Source organism: Arvicola amphibius, chromosome 4, assembly GCF_903992535.2.
Source record: "Arvicola amphibius chromosome 4, mArvAmp1.2, whole genome shotgun sequence".
NCBI classification, from domain to species: domain Eukaryota; kingdom Metazoa; phylum Chordata; class Mammalia; order Rodentia; family Cricetidae; genus Arvicola; species Arvicola amphibius.
Genome location: NC_052050.1, coordinates 37,096,263 through 37,109,984, shown reverse-complemented (window position 1 = coordinate 37,109,984; position 13,722 = coordinate 37,096,263). Strand labels below are relative to the sequence as shown.

The following is a 13,722-nucleotide window of genomic DNA, read 5'->3' as shown; positions in this document are numbered from 1 at the left end:
TAGCTTCAGGGTGCAGGAAAGGAAGAATGTTAATGCTTGCTTAGCATTTCCGGATATCCAGAATCCTATTCATTTTTTTTCTATGTAGAACAGGCTATTCTTGAGCTCATATGTAGCCCAGGTCAGCTTCAGGCTCATGGCAAGTCTCCTACTTCACTTGCCTGAGTAGGGGGATCATAAACATGAGCCACCACAGCTCGGTCAGTTTTGATTTGGTCAGAGTTATAGAGATTCTCAGCAGCAAAGAGCACTTGTTGCTCTTAGAGAGTTCAGTTCCCAGCAACCCCATGTCAGCTCACCACTCCAGGCACTAGACATACATGTGATGCATATACATTCTTGAAGACAAAACACATGTGTACACTAAATAAATCTAAAAATGGAGACATGGCAAATGTCCTTTATATATATTTATGTATATTTTAAGTGTTAATATTTTTTAGATTTATTTTTAAAATTTATGTATATATGGGAGGAGGTCTGTGTGAGTAAATGCCACGTGTGTGTGTACCTGTGGAAGCCAGAAGAGGGCGTTATGGCCCTTGGAACTAGAGTTCCAAATGGTTATGAGCTGCCTGGTGTGGGTGCTAGGACCCAAACTCAGTTCACTGGAAGAGTAGCAATCTTCCTAACCCTTTATACTTTTATATTTATATTATTTAACAAAATAATGTATTTTTAGGGGGAAAAACTTTCCTAGTAGCCATTCTTATTTTCTGTTGTTTTGCTCAGCATACAAAATAAATGGGTTTCATTATGAGAGTTTCATATGTAAGTATCATACTTGAATCTTATACTTTTACCCTACTGGCCTCTTTCTTCTTCAAATTAGTCCCCACTCCATTAATCTCTCTTAATGTAATTTTTTTTGAGACAGGGTCTCATTCTGTAGCCAAGGTTTACAGAGAACTCACTATGTAGTCCACACTGACCTGGAGGAAATCATAGCAGTCTTCCTGCCTTATCTGTCAGTGTTAGGATTATAGGAATGACCCATTGTGCCTGGCTTCAAAGTAACCCTTTTAACACCCCACAAATATAGCTGTTTACTCAGTCGTTAAGCAACAGCCTCAAAAGTTCAAAGTGGAGTTTTTTTTGGTGAACTTGTCTTGTTTGCACCAAGCAACTATCTGCCCTCATATTTGTACCTATCCAAAAGTGCTGGAAAGCTGAGCAGGTGGTTCAGGACTGTAATCTCAGCCCTTGGGAAGCTGAGGCAAAAGGATCATGACAGTCTATCCTACATTAAGATCAGACCAGCCTGGGCTACAGAGTGAGGGGGGGGAGTGCTGTATTGGAATATTAGCCAGGGAGGGTGGTGTACACTTATAGTCCTAGTCCTAGGAGCTAGAGAGAGAAAAATCAGAAGTTCAAGATCATCCTTAGCTACATTGTGAACTCAAAGCTAGCTGGGCTACATGAGACCTTGTCTAGCAAAACAAAAGGGTCATCATACAGATCCTTCAGAAAGAAAGAGTTCTAGCTGCCTTTAAAACTGAAAATAAAGCCGGGTGGTGGTGGTGCATGCCTTTAATCCCAGCACTTGGGAGGCAGAGGCAGGTGGATCTCTGTGAGTTCGAGGCCAGCTTGGTCTACAAGAGCTAGTTCCAGGACAGGCACCAAAGCTACAGAGAAACCCTGTCTTGAAAAAAAACTGAAAATAAACACAAGGACATTAATGGGTAATTGGAAATATGACAGTAATATATTAGTGGGTGAAAGAGGGCATTATGTTGAAAGTAGCATGGAGAGTGTTATGCTATGTAATATATGTCTCTTATTATATGCACATATACTTATTATGCCTATAAAAGAAGTATCAGTGTTATTAGTTACCTGTGGGAAAGTAAATATAACTTTTAATCTTATATTACTTTATACTTTATATTGTTTGATATAAATTTTGATAATGAAAATGCACTTTAGTTGTCAGAAAAACAGAATATATTTTAATGAGAAAGAGTTTGCAACAGAGACTTGGCACTTGGCAGAAGACTCATTGGCAGTTGCGCTGAAGTGTTTTATAAGAGGGTCATCCAGAGTGATGACCCGAGCATTGATGTCAGACTGAAGTCCACACCCCAAAGTCCACACAGGAGTGCCCCCTTTTTCTCTGCTCTCGCTCTCTCATCTCCTAGTTTCCCAAATCCTCCCTCCACTGCAGAAGAAATTCGGAGCTGTTGACTGATGAGGGAGTGAGGAAATCCTCAGAAGATTCTTTTGACAGGGAAAACATAATTTTGATTGTGTCAGTTTCCATGAAGAAAATCAGTACAGATGTTACCCAGTTTCACTCTTGCCAAAGAGCAGGCTGATGAGCACCGGCTTAGGAAATCTCATGATGTTTTCGGGTTATGGGACATTCTGTGGATGAGGGCAGGGGTGAAATAGATGCTGGCATTAATCCTAAGAGCAAATAGAATCTTTTTAATAACTCCCCCTACCAGACCTGGGGGAAAAAGTTTTTTGTTTGTTTGTTTGCTCAAATATATGGCCAAGCAAAGTAGCAGGTGTCCGGATAAACTTGAGGCAATGTTTTGAGTCACTAGTAGGGTGCAAGTGATCCACTCACACATCCAACACCACACATAGTCTTTTGTCCTGTCTGCTGTGTGCTAAAAGTGTGTTCTGTAGACTCTGAGAGGTTCTTCAGCTCTTCTGGGAAACTTTGAATCACCATTGTTTTGTGTCTGTCCCTTCCTCCTGGCTCAGCTTGTCCCCTGCTTAGTTAGTACACTTTCAAGAATTCTGTTGGGAACAGTACTTGACGTGAAAGGAACGGTTTCTTCTAGAGAACTAAGAAAACAGAGTCACTTGCCAGGCCTGGTGACACATACTGTAATTCCAGTGCATGAAAAGTGGGAGACAGGAGGATCATGAGCTGAAGGTCATCCTGGGATATGTACGTAGTTCAACACTAGCCTGGGCTACATATAATATATATGTATATATGGAATAGTATGTACATGGAGGAGGGGAACATCCGGCAGTTGGAATGGTTTCACGCTCTTGGGAAAGAAGCAGGACAACACAGAACAGCACCATTGGCTGCATCAGCTGTTCCAGTCCCTAGTTCTGCTTTCTCACCAAAATCCTGTCTAAGCAGGGCAGACTCTACTCAGAGCTGTGTCCCTGTGAGAGGGATCATTTTGTTCTCAGGTCCTTAATTAAAACGACATGCAGCTCATTGGTAAAATGCTGCCTAACCAGGTAGTAGAGTCAGGAAGGTTGGGAGTTCAAGGTGATCCTCAGCTACACAGCAAGTTGGAAGCCAGCCTGGGCTACACACATAAAATCCAGTCTCAAAAGAATTAAAAATTAAATAAGACATAGCTAGGCATGGTGATTCACACTTGTATTGCCAGCTCCTCTGGGAGGCTGAGGCGAGAGAGTTGAAAGTTCTTGGTCCACTAAGAGAGTTCCCGTTCTGGGTAACTGGTGAGAACCTACCTTTCCAAATAAAAGTAACCTTTACAAAAGGGCTTAGTTATATCCCAGGGACATAGCACTTGCAGGGTGAGGACCTTGATCCAAATCACAGTATCAGGAAAGAAAAGGCTTAATATCAGACCTCCTTTAGGAATCCTGAATGTTCCAATCTCATTTCAATGCTATATTCTGCTGTCCTGAAATCCTTCTGGAATGACTTATTAGAAGGGCTTTTGGGATGCTTAATGCTGGGTTCTCTTTATCAGGTATACTGACAGAGGCTAAGTCATTAAATCATAAGCCTGGGAGAGCAGATGCCCCGTGTGAGCTCGCTGACAGCCAGTGAGCATGAAGAAAGCTGGGAGGGCAGCAGAGGAGCTGGAATGTGGATGCTGTCGGCTCCAGCTCTTTGGAGACTGTGTCTCGGCTTTCACTGAAGATAAGGTCATTCACAACACTCGGAGGCAGGGACTTTGTCTTCGTTTGCTGCGATGGACAGATCACCCATCTTATGGATGTACAAAGTGAATCACAGAGGTTTATGTCTGTGTCAGGCGCAGGGCATGAGGGTAGCTCTGTCGACCCAGGGTCTTCCTTCACTGTCCTGGCATATATTTGATTATAAAGTCCCCGTGAAGACACGAGTGTGAGGGCTTCAGGAGGCAGCCTGTAATGATTTGCAATACGGAGACGGTGGTGCAGAAGACAGCACTGGCATCCAGAGTGAGGCAAAGCCGAGTTCAGAAGTATGTCTGGTGGGTTATAGTGACCCCCGTAGTTTCCTTTGAGGCTGAAGAGTTAGGAGCACTTGTCCAACCTAGAGATGGAAAGGACACGCGAAAGGTCAGTAAGTGTGCAGATGAACTGAATCAGCAAGGGATGGCTGAGAGAAATCCCATTTCAATCCAGTACACCTGGGTTTCCCTCTTTACCTGCCTGACGGTTGTTCTGAGAAAACATGACCACCTTGCTCATGAGTCAAGAACCTACAAGCCACTAGCAGAGGGCCCATCGCCCATGTCTTTTTTTTTTTTTTTTTTGGTTTTTCGAGACAGGGTTTCTCTGTAGCTTTGGAGCCTGTCCTGGAACTAGCTCTTGTAGACCAGGCTGGTCTCGAACTCACAGAGATCCGCCTGCCTCTGCCTCCCGAGTGCTGGGATTAAAGGCGTGCGCCACCACCGCCCGGCTATCGCCCATGTCTTGACCAGGTTTTCTGGAATGGAAACAGCCCTGAGTGTGCGGCTACACTGGATCCCATATGCACAGGAATTCTACTTCCTTCCTTGAATCAAACCCAAAGGATCTCATTATGTTTAAAGAGGATTTAGAAAGAGATTTTAGGATCTGATTATTTATTTTTGAAACAAGGTCTCTTGTATATCAAGCTTCCTCACTACGTAGTGGAGAACGCCTTGAACTCTTGCTCCTCCCCTCCATCATCCAAGTGCAGGGAACATAGGTGTGTGCACCACACCTGTGGGGAGTGGATGAGTCCTGAGTAAATGTGTATTGCTAACATGGGCACAGCCATGCCAACTACCCCAGTGCCTCAGACCCATAGGAGTGGGAAGCCTTCCACCGTGAGGTTCAGAGAAACGGCAAAGCCTTCTTCTGGTCCAAGTACCAGTGTTTACAAATGATTGCCCAGTATGTGCAAAAACTAGAGACCACAACTTCATCTTCCCGGATGACTGCAGCCTGGGACTGCTTCCCCCGAGACCTCCTACTGAGGTGAGTTAAACCTGCCTCCTGTTCAGTTGTAGCCCATGAGCCCGCTTCTTTACTTGGCTGTATACTATAAGCCTGCGTCCTTCATTCAGGTCTATAAAATAAAGGAGCTGAAGTTCTGGGCAGCAGTTGGTGCTGTCCATCAGAATGAGTGTAGCCCAGCTGATCCCAGTCTTTCTGTGTATGTGTCCCTGTGTCTGTCCTTCTCTCATTCCCTCATCACCCAGTTAGGCCAGTCCTTGAAGCCATGCAGAGTGTGGCATACACCTAGTTTAAACATTTTAAATAATCCAGTTCCATCCCTTACTGTGTTCAAGTTTATGACCTATCAGATTTTGTATGCATTTTCTGAATGCCAATATTATGAACGTTACACAGTTTTGTTTACAGGTATTCTGCCTACATGTATGTGTGTGTGTCATGTGTGTGATCTCTAAAGAGATCAGAAGAAGGTGTTGGAACCCTTGGAACTGGAGTTACAGTTGTGGACCACTCTGTGGGTGCTAAGAATCAAATCCAGGTTGGAAGAGCAACAAGTACTCTGAACCACTGAGCATCTCTTTGGCACCTGCACGACTTTTAGATGTGTAGGTGGCTGCTTGCTTGTGTGTACAGCATATGTGTACCCAAGAAGGCCAGAAGAGGGCATTGTAACCCATGGAACTAGAGTTAAAATGTAGTTGTGAGCCACCCTGTGTTTGTGCTAAGAACTGGTCTTAACTTCTGAGCCACCTCTCCAGCCCCCTTAGGGAGCTTATTAAAAATTTAAGAATATGATGAGCATGGGAGTAGAATAAGCTTCCTGGAAAGCTGAGATAGGAGGATGACTTGACGTAAAAAAATTAAGATTGGTCTGGGCAACATAGTGAGAACACATCTGAATAACAGTAATGATAATAAAGACCCCTGGTCCCAACTCTAGACATTACACATTTTGATTCAGTATATCTAGGTCCCAGAAATATATATTTCTCTCTAACCGACTTCTTTCCCCACCTCCACATGTCTCTGTCTTTCTTAGTATTATTATTTGTTTGATTTTGTTTTTGTTTAGATGGTATCTCCTGTAGCCCAGGGTGGCCTCAGACTTCCTATATAGCTGAAACTGAGGCTGACCTTCAACTGTTGATTCTTCCTCTGCCTGATCATGCTAGTATTATAGATGCATACTACCAAACTCAGCCAAATAATAATGTGTTTTTTGCTTTCTTTGTTTGTTTGTTTGTTTGGCTAGCCTGGAACTCACTATGTAGACCTGGGTGGCCTGAACTCAAAGAGGTCCACCTGCCTCTGCCTCCTGAGTGTTGGGATTAAAGGAGTGCGCCACCACATCTGCATCTGCCCAGTTTTGTTTTGTTTTCTGAGACAGGGTTTCTCTGTGTAGCTCTGGAACCTGTCCTAGGACTTGCTCTGTAGACCAGGCTGGCCTCGAACTCACAGAGCTTTACCTGCCTCTGCCTTCTGAGTGCTGGGATTAAAGGCAGGTGCCCCACTGCCCGGCCTGGCCAGTTTTTTGACACAAAATAATTCATCACATTTGCTTTATAACTGAAGCATTTGACCACATCTCATCACTTACAGGTTAGCATTGTTTTGTCTCGACACATGGCACAAACTATACAGAGAATACTTCCCTTCTCAGGCTGCAAGTCCAAATGGGACTCAGTTGTCCCAGGTTGCTGGTCTTCCTTTCTTTTCCTTCTCCATAGCCATTGGCATTGGCACAGCCTTCTGGCTCTGAGGCATGGACTCTGAAGAGAGAACGGCTGGTTATCATTTCAGTGGCTGATACACATTGGATTATCTTCCAAACTTCCTGTCAAGCCATTTAAAAGAAATAATGCTTTGTTTTCTTACACTCCCCCCTTCCACCCTTCTTTCTGTCATGTAACCTGGCTGGCCTCAATTTTGCAAGGCTAGCCTGGAATTCCTGGTCTGCTCCCTACCTTCCAAGTACTAGGATTCTAGAAAAAAAATGCTCCTCTCTAAGGAAGACACTAACTAGAACCACACTTCCTAAAGAGTGGGGGAAAGGAGCTCACGTTAAGAGAGCCTCTCAAACAGGATCCTGGTTAGCTGCCACAGCCACAAGCAAGGCAACATCAGGAGTTCTGTTTCAAGAGAAGGCAGCTGTAGAATGGAGAAGTCAAGCAACTTCCCACAAGCCACTCAGCTGGTGCTTGCTTTCCTTATGCTATGCTGCCTTTCCAACAGAAAGCAGCCTCTATTGATGGAGCCAGGGACCCAGTTCCTTTGTGGACATCAGCAGACTCACTGGGCATGGGACTTCGAAGATGACAAATACTGTAATGATGACTCCCCCGAGCAGCAGAGCAGCAGCAATCAGAGCTTTGGTAACAATACTCCATTTCTGCCTCTTTTTTAAGGACACATCTGTGTCTGAAAGGAAAGAGGGATGGAGAGAAAGAGCACATGAACAAGGCTTAGCAAGACTGTGAGTTCTCCTCCTCAGACTAATCAGGGACACTGACTCAGAGGCAGAGCCCGGATTTCCACCTGGGGCTCAGAATCAGGTGTGGCGGCAGCATGGGCTTCTCACTAGCTTCTTTATGAATGAGCCTCCTTCCCTAGAATTTGGGATTCTTCAGAGTCATGCATGCTGATTCTTGCACTGTTCTTGGGAAGAAAAACCTTGGGCGCACAAGGAGCGCTTCACCCATTGTTCCCAGTCAGTCATCTTGAAGTTCCCAATCTTAAAAACAAAAATCATATCTCCTTCCATCTCTGTCACTGAAAAAAGAAAAAGTAATACAAATATACAGAAATCATCTTTATTTATTTATTTATTTATTTATTTATTTATTTATTTATTATGTATACAATATTCTGTTTGTGTGTCTGCCTGCAGGCCAGAAGAGGGCACCAGACCCCATTACAGATGGTTGTGAGCCACCATGTGGTTGCTGGGAATTGAACTCAGGACCTCTGGAAGAGCAGTCAGTGCTCTTAACCTCTGAGCCATCTCTCCAGCCCAAAATCATCTTCATTTCAGGCCTGGTGGCACATACCTTTCTTCCTGGCACTCAAGAGGCAGAAGCAGGCAGGTCTCTAAACCCAAGGCCAGCCTCATCTATTTAATGAGCTCAATGTAGTCAGGGCTACATTGAGACCCTGTCTCAAAAACAAACAAAAACAAACAAAAATTACGGCTCCAGTCTTGGTTTCCGGAGGGCACAGGAAGAACAGCGGTGAATTGTCACTGCTTTTGAATCATCAGCCAAGTCCAGGCCAGAAGGCTCCCATCTATTATGTTATTCCTGATCTCATTATACTTTTCCGCTGGGATGTAACCTGGGATGTAACCCAAACTTGAATCTTATAGAATTTGAGTCTTGGCCAATTTAGGAAGGGCTTTTTTTAAAAACCAGTGAAGACGAAGACATGTTGGTTGGTGTCATCTCTGTTAGTAATCGCTTACTATCAAATATGTGCATCTGTCCATGCAAGTGGCTGGTATGTACCAGTTGGATTTAGTCCGTTTCCAAATCTGAGTTCACTTTCATGAAATAAGGAATTACCATTTTCAATAAAAGATTTATTATATATAGTCATGTGTGTATGTTTGTGGGCGCATGCACACGCACGTGCGTGCACACGTGCCTGTGCCTGTGTGACTTTATGTGCACTGGTGCATGCCTGTACCCTCAAGGACCAAAATGCATCAGATCCTTTGGAACTAGAATTACAGGTGGTTGTGTGAGATGCCTGAAGTTGGAGCTTTACTTCAGGTGAAGATGGTTCTTAACCACCGAGCCATCTCTTACCCTCAAGGAAAAGATCATTGACTGTGTTGAACTACAAACGTTTCTGGGAGCTTCCTTATGATAACCTTTTTTCCTCTTATTAAAACATGGAATAATTTTTAAATATAAAGTAGCTTCTCAGCCTCCAAGAAAGTCCTACGAGACCTAGAATAGTAATATTGGGGCTAAAATGTCTCTTTTTCTTCCTACTCTTGCTTTACCACCTCTGCTTAATTTGTACCTTGTGATAAAGGGCTGGAAAAACCCCCAGTGCTTGTAGTTTTCTCTTCTTTACTTGTAGGAGTTGTAGAGGTGGTAGTGTTAGGCACCGTCTCTGATGAAGCAGATCTACTCTTTGCTGGGTAGACCTTGCAGTGAGAGATACCTGATAAGAAAGCTATAAAACAAAAAAGAAGCAACACATGGACAACTATAGCAAAGCAAGCATCATCCTACTTTGGTTTTACGTGACAAAACCCTAGCTCTCCTCATTTCATACTACATTTTTAACTGTGGCCCCATTGACCTGTATGTTCATAGGTTTTAGGTATAGGCATAGAATAATACCAAGAATAAATGAGGCCAGCGATACTAAGAAGAGATATGGATTAAATCTCCAGGAATCCTTTGGCTATAATCAGAGGGAAAGAATGAGCCATATCTCGCTTGCCTACCATTCTTGAGGTTATAATAATAATAATAAAGATAGGGGGTGTGACCTTACTGAGCATTTCCTTCATTAATAGATGTGGTTCCAAAGTCCAGGGAAGAACTTGAAATGCATTGCCTGAATGACTGCTGCAGGTCTGTGTAGTGCAGCCCAGTCAACTACTCTGAGAAGGCAGAGGAACTAGAAGATGGAAAGGCACCCAGCTTCATGTTCTCCTCAGTTTCATCATTTAATATTAAAAAACCAGTGTCTATCATGTGCCAGGCACTGCTTCAAATCTTATATCAGTTGGATTCATAATAACAGGAAAACAAACAAAAAGGTCTGGGGTCAGGGCAGAGGAAGCAGAGACAACAATGACTTTATATATTTTATGACTGGGTGTAGTGGCACCTGCCTATAGTCCCAGCACTCGGGAGACCGAGGCAGGAAGATAACCTTGAGCTCAAGGCCCACATAGGCTACATAGTGAGTACCAAGCCAGCCACAGCTGAATAGCAGGACCCTACCTCAAAAAACAAAACTAAACAAAAACATTATTCTATATTAGGGTAAGTGCTACTTAAAAACTAAAACTATAGCTGGGCATAGTGGCACACACCTTTGATCCCAGCACTTGGGAGGCCAAGATCAGCCTGGTCTACATAGTGTCCAGGACAGCCAGTGCCACAAGGAGAGACTCTCTCACAAAAACACCAATCCATCAATCAGTCAATCAATCAAGAACAAGAAGCCACTCATGGTAGCTCATACCTGTAATCCCAGCACTAGTAAGGTTGAGTTGGAGAATTACTAAGAGTTCAAAGCCATCCTGGGGTAACTAGTGAGTTCCTAGCTAGTCTGAGCTACATAGTGTAAATCAGGCATGAGAGAGATGGCTTGGTGGTTAAGAGCACTAACAAGTGCTTTTGGAGGACCTGGGTTTTGTTCCCAGCATCACATCAGGCTGCTCATAAGTGCCTATAACTTCAGTTCCAGGGAATGCAGTGCCCTCTTCTAGCCGCTGTTGGCATCCATGTACCTGTGATACACATACATACATGCAGGCAGACACACATAAATTAAAAAAATAAATCTTTAAAAAACCAAAACCAGCTAGCTAGTCGGTGGTGGTGCATGCCTTTAATCCAGCAAAATTGGGTGGATCTCTGAGTTTGAGGCCAGCCTGCTCTATAGAGCAAGTTCCAGGACAGCCAGGGCTACACAGAGAAACCCTGTCTTAAAGAACAATCAGTCAATCCATCAAACAAACAAACAAAAAGCAAAAAAAAAATTGCAAGACAAAATAGTCGGAGGAATATTCATAGGTAAGAGTTGGGCAACCTGCAGTATAGGGCAAACCTCTCTCAGGTTAGAATTGAGCCAAGACTTGAGGGAAATAACCTAGGTGAAGGGAACAATGGGAATAAAGTCCCCAGAGCAGAGCGTGTCTGAAGGTTACAGTTATAGGGAAGCAGTAGGCAGTCAGTAGCCAACATGGAGGAGCAAGGGAGGGGATGAGGATTGAGAGGATGCAGGAATCTAGGCTCTGTGTGCCAAGTTCAGGGCTTTGGAAATAAGGATCTGTTGCAAGGTTTTGATCAAGAATGACCTTTTTGTGGGGAGGGTGTTATTACTTTGTTTGTTTGTTTGAGACAGGGTCTAACTCTGCAGCCCAGCCTGGCCTCCAACTCACAGTAGTCCTGCTTCAGATTCATAAGTGCTAGGATTACAGGTGCGAGCCACCATGCCCAGCTAAGATTCATTTTAATTGACCATTCACTGGACTGCTGTGTTAGAAACGGACCGTTATGGGACAAGGGTAGAGGAAGCATCACCTGGTGGTGGCTGCAGATTTTGGACACAGCAAGTGAGGGGTGACAGGATTCAGCCTGGGATAAAAGTGAGGAGGACCAGATGAATTCTGGCTGTAGTCTGCACCCAACTCCACCTGCTTATAGAATGGACCTAATCCAGTTCAGACAGTGGTGACTGTTCCTCTCCACACCCTCATACCTTGTACTTAAAAGACAGGGTGTGCCTATGTAGCCCATATTAGTCTAGCATCAAATGCACTATGGCCGGACTGCCCTCAAACATGAAGTGAGACTCTTGCCTTCCCAACTACTGAGGTTATAGGTGTGCCACCAAAACTAGTCTTTTACTCCATTTGAAACTGTATTATTTCCTGGGGAGTGGTGCTTCCAAGGTGTCCATGTGGAGGTCAGAGGATAACTTTGTGAAGGTGGTTCTCTATGTTTATTTGGGTGCTAGGGTTCAAACTCAGGTAGTCAGGTTTGGATCATTAGGCAGCAAGCACCTTCCCCTTCAGAACCATCTTGTGAGCCTTTATTCCATTTTGCATGGTTTCTTATCATAACTTTTCTTTAGCTTTTCTAAATTGCTCTTTTTTTGTTTTAATTTTTTGAGACATGGTTTCTCTGTCCAGGCTGTCCTGGAATGCACTTTGTGAACCAGGCTGGCCTTGACTCACAGAGATACCTCCGCCTCTGCCTCCTGAGTGCTGAGACTAAAAGTGTGCACCACCACCATCTGCCTCTAAATTACTCTCAAACGTCTTTAGATCCTTTAAAATTATCATTTGTTGTTGTTAATCAGCAGAGATGTTGAACAACTTGACAAGTAGAACAGCAGAGTGACAGTTTTAACAGTTGTGTAGAGGGAACAATCAGACTCGGGCAGCTTTCAGTACCAGTCATCATACAACAAAGGACAGGCTAAATAGTGGTCCCTGATCTGAGTCTAACTGGAGACAGTGTTGGCCACCATGCCCAGCTCCAGTCACTTCTCTTAAGTGGTAACATATATATCTGAAGATAAGCAGAACTCACTTTGGACAAGTTTAAAATTCTGAGTTTTGGTTTCTGTTTGCAATATTGTTGTAATAAAACATACTCACTGTATCTATTTCTCAGAGGTGTTGTAAACATCAGAAACAAATAAAAATGAGAAAGCAGATATGAAAACACTTTGCAAGCTGAGTGAACTGGGATTGAAAGATAAGGGAAAGCCTAGAGACTGTCTCTCTAAGCAGAACTCCGTCTGGTAGCCAGAGGGATAGTGGCGTGGAGACATATGTCCTGTATTCCCACCTATGAGAATGTGACTTCAGAGTCTGCTGGGTAGGCTTCATCTGTCAGTGTACTTTCAGTCCTCTGAATTAATGTCCACACTGGCCGCCCATCTCTTTCAGGTCCTGTCTCTGAGGTATCTGAACATCAAGGTAGAACAGATTTGAAATATATTTTATTTCCTCCGGGTGGTGGTGACACACCTCTTTAATTCCAGCACCGGGAAGAACCAGAGGCAGGCGGATTTCTGACTGAGATCAAGGTCATACAGAGTGAGTTCTAGGACAGCCTGGGTTATATAGAGAACAACCCTGTCTCAAAAAAAATAATAATAACCACTTTATTGCATTGATGATGGGATTGCAAAATTAGTTTTTCTTTGGCTGAAGGTATTTGAACTGAATGCTCCAATTTAAGGTGACCATGATGGCACATGCCTCTAGCTCCTGGACCTGGAAGGCAAGAGGCAGGAAGGTCAATGCAAGTTGAGATCGGCCTGGTTTATTTGAAAGTTTCATGCCACTTAGGGTTACAGAATGAGACACTGCTTCAAAAACAATCCACAAGAACATCCCAGCTTGCTTTAATCCCAGCGTTCTAGAGCAGAATCATGAGTTCAAGGCCAGTCCTATATACAGAATTCTAGGCAAGCGAGGACTGCATAGTAAGACTTTGGTATTTTTTTTTTTTTTTGCATAGAAAGACCCCAATTTAAGGAGTTTGTTTTTAAAAATCCAACTTTATGAAATTCTTAAATACAACAATAACTTATAGTTTTAAAAGATTCTTTGTTTAAAAATAAAGAACATTGAATATATTTAATCCATTTTCATATAAATTTAATATAACTTTTTGTTTGGCTGGATTTTGAGATTGGATCTGGTTATGTAGCCCAAGTTAAACTTGAACTAGCTATGTGTTGTTATTATTTTTTCTGAGACTGTGTTTCACTATGTAGCTAGAATGCCTTCAAACTTCCTGTCCTCCTGCCTTTGCTTCCAAAGTGCTGGGACTGCAGACATATACCACCAAGTCTGGATAAATACATTATATTTAAATA

The 13,722-nt window shown here is 43.3% G+C and overlaps 1 protein-coding gene across 5 annotated transcripts in view; it reads right to left on the bottom strand.

Annotated features, from left to right (window-relative positions):
- Positions 1 to 1,926: 1,926 nt before the first annotated feature.
- C4H17orf78 (chromosome 4 C17orf78 homolog) overlaps positions 1,927 to 13,722 on the bottom strand; it is a 31,481-nt gene continuing 19,685 nt past the window's right edge. For 3 of the 5 annotated variants that reach the window (XM_038324770.1, XM_038324769.1, XM_038324767.1), the window contains exons 4-7: positions 9,163 to 9,318; positions 7,433 to 7,557; positions 6,737 to 6,908; positions 1,927 to 4,246 (exon numbers count right to left, since the gene is read on the bottom strand). In XM_038324770.1, coding sequence (XP_038180698.1) covers positions 4,170 to 4,246; positions 6,737 to 6,908; positions 7,433 to 7,557; positions 9,163 to 9,318 — 530 coding nt within the window. In that variant the 3' untranslated portion in view covers positions 1,927 to 4,169. The remainder of the gene's footprint in view (positions 4,247 to 6,736; positions 6,909 to 7,432; positions 7,558 to 9,162; positions 9,319 to 13,722) is intronic. The other 2 variants (XM_038324768.1, XM_038324771.1) reach the window with 2 other exon arrangements.